Source organism: Poromitra crassiceps, assembly GCF_964638095.1.
Source record: "Poromitra crassiceps genome assembly, chromosome: 21".
In the NCBI taxonomy this organism is placed as follows: Eukaryota; Metazoa; Chordata; class Actinopteri; order Beryciformes; family Melamphaidae; genus Poromitra; species Poromitra crassiceps.
Genome location: NC_139638.1, coordinates 19,679,225 through 19,688,481, shown reverse-complemented (window position 1 = coordinate 19,688,481; position 9,257 = coordinate 19,679,225). Strand labels below are relative to the sequence as shown.

Here is a 9,257-nt window from a genome sequence, read left to right as displayed (position 1 = left end):
TTGACATGCTCCTTCAGCCAGACATCTCTAATCTGCCCCAGTGCAGTCACATTCTGTAGGTAAATCCTGTCTGCCAATCAAATATATATACACCCAATCAATTATTTAATTATTACACCCAGCAACGGTTTAAATACACAAACACGATCAGATACACAGAGCGTTTTCACAGTTGCGCTGGCCACCCCAGTCTCCTGTGTAGTATATATGAACAGTGTTGGGAGTAACTAGTTACTGTAACTTAAATACTTCTTGCAGTAACTAGTAGCTAATCTAAGTAATTACTTTTCAAATTTAGTAACTCAGTTACAGTTACTAAAATAGTAACTGGGCTAGTTACTAGTTACTTTAGGACATGAAAAACTGACAACTTCAGAGGATTATCCGGTTTCTGATCCTCAGACCTAGTCCGGGGAGAGAGCTGCAGCCAGAGCCCCAGAGGCTAATGACCTTGATAGGCTATAAGCCTCCCCAATAAGTGAATGTTCAATGCCACACTGTGGCACAGCAACACTAACATAATGTGTGCGTTAATAAGACAATCGAAGCAGACTTTTAAAAGTAACGGAAAAGTTACTTTATTTTTATTTTTTATTTTTTCGTTTATTGAGCAGGGACAAATGCATAGAACATTATTTCATATGACCTACAAAAGAGATGTCATGCATACAGGTTTCTAGCCAAGGCTAATTTGCAACCCCTGTCCCTGGTTTCCCTAGTAACTAATTACTTTGAAGTAACTAGTCACTTTAAAGTAATTAAATTACTTTTTGAGAGAAGTAACTAGTAACTGTAAGTTAACTAATTACCAATTTTCAGTAACTTGCCCAACACTGTATATGAATCTGATTAACATCAAATTCAAATCAAATCAAATTCAAAGCATACTTCAATTTGGTGATGAGTGATTTGCAGTGTACTGTACAGTATGTAGTGTGCACAAAGTCTGTTGGGAACTTACCCGCTTCTTCTGCATTCTGTTTTGATTGTTGTGCTTTTGTGTAGAGCTGAGAGGTGGCAAGGAAACGACACATGAACACTATAGTCTCAAACGGTGAGAATATGCTGAATAAAGCAGTATAACTAGTATTTAGCATTTCCAGCTCCGAGTGACTGGTAGGCTACTACTGTACCTTCTCTATGTGCTTGGTGTTGGTGGCGTTTGCGTTTCTGTTCACGTTCTGATCTGCGTCTTCTTTATCTCGACACTTCTGCTCATAGGTCTTCTTAGACTGGGGACGTTATAGCAGGGTTAGCATTAGCATTATGAGTGTTTCAGTGTGTCTGTTGTACCGTTACACTTTGGAATTCAACAGTGATACACTCATGTTGGTCCGTTTTATAATCTGGAGCCCTTATTTTATTTTTTATTTTTTTTAGCTGTTGCTTCTGTATCTCCATCTTTTTTTTCTTTTACACTTCTACCACCAACTTGTCTTTCTCTATGTAAACCAGAGCACATACAGTCTCACTGCCCAAGAACAACAGGTTGCAATTTATCTTTAGGCATTTGAATGATGCATGACAAGTGGTTCCTCTTTCGGTGGTCATTTTCATAGTGGTTAAAGATGTCCTGTGGTTCACTTCCCAGACCGGTCGATAGACGGTTTCAACTCCACAAGATAAACACTCTAAATTGCCCCAACGTACTTCCTGTTGCAGGGTTTGCTATAGTACAATGATAGTCAGGACATGAGCTAGGTTCCAAACTGTTCCCTAACACAACTATGTGAAAACCAAAACTTCCTTCTCCAAAGAGGAAGGACCTAGATGGACTAAGAATGGCAATTTCACTGTTTTTAGAACACAACTGAAACTAATCAGTTCAGTGATCAGTGGAGACACATTTCCTGCTGGAGGACCTTAAATAATCAATCAATCAGTCAATCAATCAATCAATCAATCAATCAATCAATCATCTATCTATCTATCTATCTATCTATCTATCTATCTATCTATCTATCTATCTATCTATCTATCATCCTTGAAGAACAATTGCCAAATGTAAGGAATGTAATGAACCCCAGGCAGTTTGGTTACGGAAGGGGGGCTTCTGACATGATCTAGAGCAGTGGTTCTCAAATGGGGGTCTGGGCAGGGACCCCCAGGGGTCCGTGGCACTTTGCCAGGGGGTCCGCGAAAAGTTTTCAGGAAAATAAAACGAAAAACTTTTTTTTTTTGCAAAAGCTTCATAGTTCAACAAAAATATTGTATGCTTTAAATCTAAAATGGTTCATGGATTACATTCTAATCTAACAAACGTATCAATTTAAAAGTCAAGCACGTTACCGTGGAAACAATTGAGCTTAACCCAAAATCACAAATCAGAATGAGGGGGTCCCCGGTATATTTTCTATCTTGTAAGGGGGTCCTTGGCTGAAAAACATTTGAGAACCTCTGATCTAGAGGACGCCGACCCGTCCACAGTCTCCACTCCGTGCAACACGGGGCCATACTGACAGATCTCTGTTGGTTGACAATCACTCACACCACAGCCACATGCTGGAAGGATGATGTTGTCTCTTATAGGGATGTTCATTTTGAAAAATTTCCAAAATCGATAATCGGTGAGAATTAACGATCAATTATCGATTATCGATTTTATTAATACTTAGAAAATTTTCAATATTTTCAATTTTTTTTTTTTTTTTTTTTTTTACAAAATGAATGCCTATGGCAGAAAATACGAAAGACAACGTGTTCTCCTCAATGAACTCTTTATTTCAATGTGTCTCCTCTCCAACACTGCTGTCCCCGGCGCATGCCGGTGTGAATTTCCCATGTTTAAAACAGTTTTGTTGGCACAAAGGCCCGTGCCCAGCCAGAAAACTAGAGACTATATGAAGCTCCACCTCACGTTAGTCGGCTGTGCAATGGAGTGGGGCGAGGAGTAACGAATTCCACCCAAACCTAGTCCAAAAAAAAAAAAAAAAAAAAAAAAAAAAAAAAAAAAATTTAATAATTAAAAAATCGATCCAAATGCCACAGGATCGATTCCAATCCTTAACGATCGATTATCGATTTTCGATAATTGATGAACATCCCTAGTCTCTTATTTTCTCCTGCTCAAGGGATTTATATCAAAGTGAATTTGGCCATTGGCACAACACGCCCTGGTGGGTCAGAACAGAAGGCGTGTGGTGGCTGGTGGAAAGCACACATTCCCGTAACCCTTCACACCAAATTTCACTGCGGCTGCTTGGTCGTTACTGACGCACCCCTTCTGCTGCTGCTGCTCTCCTCCCACTTAACACAGTCAAGTTCACAGCAAGTCACCAAATGTCAAACGGACGCAGGCGAGAGAGAGAGAATTTTTTTTGCAATGCCCCGCAATGTGCTATAGAGAGGCAAAGTTGACCACCTACTTCCTGCTTCAGCGCTGTACCAGAGATTTTCATCCGCCATTTATTTCCCCATACACATTTCGTAAAATGCGTATAAAAATAGTTTTACTGGTTCAAACCAAACGGTACGGATATATTTAGAAACAAGAGAGATCGCATAACATTTCACTGGGAGCAGAACGTAAAAAGAATGCGGGTTTAAGGAAAATATTTTTTCGAGTTTTGGTCCGAGTGAAATGTTCTATGGTCTCTCCCGATTATAGCGTTAGCTGAACCGTTGGGTTCGACGAAGTACAACTATTTTATACGCATTTTACGAAATGTCTATGGGAAAATGAATGGCGGATGAAAATCTCTGGTACAGCGCTGAAGCAGGAAGTGACGTTCCACTTTGCCTCGCTATTGTGCAATGGCATGTGCCATCACAAAGACAGAGCCCAAATATTTTAGAAAAACACAGAGGTCAGACCTCCTATTCACCTCCATGGTTTTCTTGAACTGTGAAACCTTCTGTTTGTGGTGATGGTCCATCTGCAGCTCTACCTGTAACAACAGAGTTGTGTCTATACCGTTATCACACTTGATATGTGTTGTGTTCACCATGATCACCACAGAGCTGCTGGTGAAAAACACTCACCTTTTTCCGTGCCTCTTTTTGTTTCTCTCTGAAGTCTTCCAGCTTCTTGGCCTCCTCCCTCATGCTGTGTGCCAGTTGTAGGTGTGATAGACTCACATGTTCACTCTCTGAAAACGTTGGACATTGTGACATACATGGAGACATGAGCGTAGTCAGCGGACCATGAGAAATGGCATCATAATAACTGCAAGCTGAATAGAGAGGCAAAGTGGAACGTCACTTCCTGCTTCAGCAGCACTGTACCAGAGATTTTCATCCGCCATTTATTTTCCCATAGGCATTTCGTAAAATGCTTATAAAATAGTTGTGCTTCGTCGAACCAAACGGTTCGGCTAACGCTATAATCGGGACAGACCATAGAACATTTCACTCGGACCAAAACTTAAAAACACAACATCGAAGAATTATTTTCTTTAAACCCGCATTTTTTTTTTACGTTTTGGTCCCAGTGAAATGTTATGCGTTCTCTCCTGTTTCTAAATCTGTACCGTTTGGTTTGAACCAGTAAAACAATTTTTATACGCATTTTACAAATGTGTATGGGAAAATAAATGGCGGATGAAAATCTCTGGTACAGTGCTGAAGCAGGAAGTAGGCGGTCACTTTGCCTCTCTATAGTAGTTTTATTAGAGACCGTCGAGCACTTACCTAATTTGAACTTGTCCAGGGATCTCTTTAATGTGCTTGAAAAACAATAAGAAAAAGGGGGTTATGGGGGGAAATTGTGTACTGAGTTACATCACACATACACACACACACACACAAACTATAGATAACACTTTGCTGGCAAGTCGGTGTGTGGTTGGGACGTGTGTGTGTGTGTGTGTGGGGGGGGGGGTTGCGGTATTTCAAGCTATGTCAGGGTTACCGAGTATAGAACTGTTATGTCTGGGTTAAGTCCAAAAGCGCACAGACTAAATATCACTGGCTTCAACTAAAACACACACACACACACACACACACACACACACACACACACACACACACACACACACACACACACACACACACACACACACACACACACACACACTGTAACCAATGCACAAAAACACACACAATTGATATGACTACTTGATAAATGCTGTATAAAATAATCGCACATTGTAACATAGATGTATCAATATTACATACATATTATTATGTATGTATGTATATGTAATATGTATATATATTAATTATCCCAGCACTGTATACAGTATTGTAGAATAATTTAAGTTCCCCTTACACCCCCCCCCCTATACACCCCCAACCCCCCCCCCCCCACCCCCCCCCCCCCCCCCCCTTCCTCTTCCCATCCCCACCGCCTTCAAACAGAAACTTGTGTTACACCGCAGAGTCGTGCTGATCAAGTGATCACTGACAGAATGGGAACTAGACATGTCGACATAATCTAGATGCCGGAGCAGCTACAATAACTAACTTAGACTAATTACAGATATTATTACCTGAGTGAGAGGGGTTCACATCTTCAGGTCAGTGCACAGTGGACAATGACATAGAGCTTTAGAGGTGATCATTTTGGGTGAAAATGAGTTATATATATCAAATGGAAGCTCTTGATGAGCTGTTTCTATTGCCAAAAAGGGCACATGTGAATTTTAAAACAAACCAGTTATTAATGAAAAACCAAAACATCTGAACACACTGAGCTATTTGGGCACTTAGAGTGTACTTAACCTTTTGGCCCTGGTTATTTTTTTTTTTTCATATTAAAGATTGAATTTAATAAATAAAGTCAGTACAAAATATTGACATTTCTTTCTTTTGGCGTTCCTGTAAAGTTGGTTCTCACCCCAGTGTATGTTGACGCTATTGCACTTCCAAGTGTGAAAACCACTCAGTCAAGATACTGTGGTCTCAGACGTGCTGACCAGACACTATAGCTGCTGTCATAATGTCTCTGTATGATACTTGCATCCGACATACTGCGACAGAGCTTTCCACAGCGGTAAATCGAGCTGAAAACGTCACTTGAACACATGAGGTTGCTTACTTCATCTCGTTGTGTCCGCACACCTTCCTGGACAGACCTAGGAGATCTTTGGCATACCGCTCTTCAATCGATGCCCTGGATGAAAGAGACAGACACACGCTGGAAAATCACGATCAACAGTAATCCCTTGTTATTAAGCACGTATGGCGAGACTGCACTGAAATCAGTATAGCACACTGAACTCTTTGGGCACTTTAGTGCACTTAGGCCCCTTTTGACCCTGATGATTTCATAGAAAACCATTTTTTTTTAATGAATGTCAAAATATTGTTCATTAAGTATATTTTCACCTGCATGTTTATGAAATGTTCATATTAAAGCCAAAACCAACAGGCCTCCCAGAGTAGAGCCGCTAAACTAGAATGGTTGACCATGCCCCTTCAGCTCAGTTTGATATGAATAAATTATTACAGATCAACAACTGCTGAACAGATTGACAAATTTCAGCTAAGATTAAAAGGTTGGCTGTGACGAGCTATACGAAGATCCAGGTGTGCACCCAGGTGCAGGAAGATTAATCTGGACAAAGTTTAGCAATCAGCACCGGAAGTCCCTGATATTTTGTTGACTCTGCCATAATCAGGAAGTCCAAATAACAATACAAAGACCTAGACCAAAGCAATGAACATAAAGATTATGTTTATGTGCAATTTCCAATCTGCACATATTTGTGTATATTCTCTGGCTCTGCACAAGTCGATACATATCTGTGCAATTGTTTCTGCATGTATGCTGACTCCATCTATAAAAGTGTTTATCAGTAGTTACAATGGACAATGCTCTTTCACATTACCACTGCCTCCAACTGGACTTTTTGATAAGATGGATACTAGTAATCACATATCGACAGTATATATGTGTGTGTGCAGCAGGTGTGCGAGAAAGGGGGGTAATCATTGTACCATACTAGTAATGTTTTTTTTTTTTACTTGAGTAGCAGCAGCTTTATTCTCAGCACTGGAGAATGTTGGCCAAATTAATTAATTATTATTATAATTAATTAATTATATTAATAGTCTAAATTTGCTCTTCCATAAGGCAATACTTAGATCGCCCCTAATGGTAAAGTTCTTGTCCTGCCTCTCTCTCTCAGTTGTGTCTGAAGTCCATGCTGTCACTGTAACCATGTATTGCTCCAAAGGTCTGCTTTATGATGTCTTAGATGAGCTTCTGAGCATATTTCCTGAAGAGACATGAGTTGCACCACTTAACTTAACTTAACTTAACTTAACTTAACTTAACTTAACCAGCCCTGAATCGCTCTCTCACTACATTCACAATAATCCAGTTGAAAATGAAACGGTCATTCATCCTGACTCTGAATATCAGGCAAAAACAGAACACCCTTTACACTCCTATAGGTAACTTCAGCCTCGCCACAGAGAAATGTTACTCTATTTCATTGCCGTCTTTGACCTCTGCATGTTCACCTTGCACTCCACTACAAACGTCTTCATAGACTTCAATTTGTAAACCTTCTCCATTCCACTCACTAACACATTTTGAAACTTGGTCATGTTTCACACTACCATGACTCAGCAAAATGTAGGCAAGTTTATCTGTCCTCTCCTGTCCTCACTCCCACCACCTGACTCTTTATCTCTTTTCCTCCATCACTTCTATTACATTTCTACCAAGCCATCACGTTTTCCTTTGACCTTCTCTGCTCCCTCTGCTCTAGACGTGCCAATCTGTCTCCACAGTCCGTTGGAAATCTGAAACATTGCAAATCGTGTATCATAAATAGATTTTGTACAGTAGAGTATGTGCAGACCAGTTCAAATTCCACAGCTAGGGCGGGTAGTGCTGGTCTGAAGGCAATTAGACCACACCATATTCTTCTTCTTCTATGGATTGTCCTTCCTTGTGCAGCACATCAGACAGGCGTTGCCATATCCCGTGTTTTAACTTAAAACACTTTTAAGTGCCTCATTACCTGGCTTTCATGAAGTCCTCCACCTCCTTGCATGTCCTCTTGCCATCATTGTGATGCTGGATGATGGCATCGTAGCCTCCTGTGCTGGTCAGGTCAGAGTTCTGTCAGTCAGATGGACATTAGATATTAGAGTCAAATTTAAATATGTGTTCATTATCTTTGTTTTTAGCTGCAAGTGTGTATAAGGTTATTTATAGATGATGTAGGCTATATCATGTGTTTAGATATGTCTTGTTTATGAATTATATCAGTTATATGCTACTTCACAGAGTTTACTGTCCCCATAGGAAATGTATTTTGCAATGACAAACAACAACATAACACAGTCATAGATCACTGGTGACACAAGTCACATTAATTAATTATACTACACAGATCACACAACACACAGCACATGACTGTCCAACTACAGTAAATGGATTCATGCAAAACTGTTTAATTTTTAGCAGTGTGTGAGATCATGTGCAAAATAAATCTGCATTATTGTTGTTCTGCAAAGTTCTCCTTAAAGGATTTTGGGGAGCAGTGGTCAGTCACACCGTTTACCTTGTCTAGCCTTACTCTTTCTCAGACTGAGGTCTCACCTGAAGTCTCTGTCTAAACATGTGAAACTCACACCTGAGGCAACTCTAGCCTACAACACAGTCAATTCACAGTGAGCCAGTCTTTGTCAATTGATGTTTTGAGTTGCTATTCCCCATAATTTGGGTCTGCTGCGGTTGCAGGTCTGTAATCATAGCAACTAGGCTATAGCAACCATCCTGATGTCAAGATCAGTGGGTCGATTTTCGATCATTATACAAATTATGCCATACAAATAATTATTGTCATCATATCTTTCTTAAATAATAGTCTATATTGGAATCTAGATAGCCAAATTACTTCTTCTTTTTTTGTATAAATCAGGTATGCTACCAAAGGCTGGGAAATGGCGAAAGTACTCCTGAGAAACTGATCACTCCAGCATTCCATCCATAATACACAACTGCTGTGAAAATAGTCTACTGGGAAAATAGTAATACCACAGGAAAATACTTATTGCCACACGATTGTCTTGATTGGGTTAATGTTTGCGAGGTATGATATAGCCTAATCAGGGAAAACGCTTGTAAATGCAATTTATCACCTCTTTGAAATGAGGCAAATAGTTTACTCACCTATTAGTCAATGAGGGGAAACAAGGGGTATACTCACCGTGGATAGTTTACCCACCTCTGTAGGCTATTTAGGCTACCACTACACCCCTAAGCCTAACATCACTAACCCTCATTTTGTGACCTTAATAATAGGCCAATAACAGAGCACACTTACCCAAAAGTAGTCCTTGAAATGAAGGTTTTTCAT

General features: G+C 40.0%; 1 protein-coding gene across 1 annotated transcript in view; it reads right to left on the bottom strand.

The window, feature by feature from the left end:
• Positions 1 to 9,257, bottom strand: part of pstpip2 (proline-serine-threonine phosphatase interacting protein 2) — a gene marked incomplete at its 5' end in the record, with an annotated part of 12,031 nt that extends 2,774 nt beyond the window's left edge. Inside the window, 9 exons of the mRNA XM_083657789.1 lie at positions 1 to 70; positions 962 to 1,007; positions 1,134 to 1,232; positions 3,825 to 3,887; positions 3,982 to 4,088; positions 4,630 to 4,664; positions 5,978 to 6,052; positions 7,914 to 8,014; positions 9,225 to 9,257. The exon at positions 1 to 70 is cut by the window's left edge and continues 10 nt beyond it. Of these exons, the coding sequence (XP_083513915.1) occupies positions 1 to 70; positions 962 to 1,007; positions 1,134 to 1,232; positions 3,825 to 3,887; positions 3,982 to 4,088; positions 4,630 to 4,664; positions 5,978 to 6,052; positions 7,914 to 8,014; positions 9,225 to 9,257 (629 nt within the window). The remainder of the gene's footprint in view (positions 71 to 961; positions 1,008 to 1,133; positions 1,233 to 3,824; positions 3,888 to 3,981; positions 4,089 to 4,629; positions 4,665 to 5,977; positions 6,053 to 7,913; positions 8,015 to 9,224) is intronic.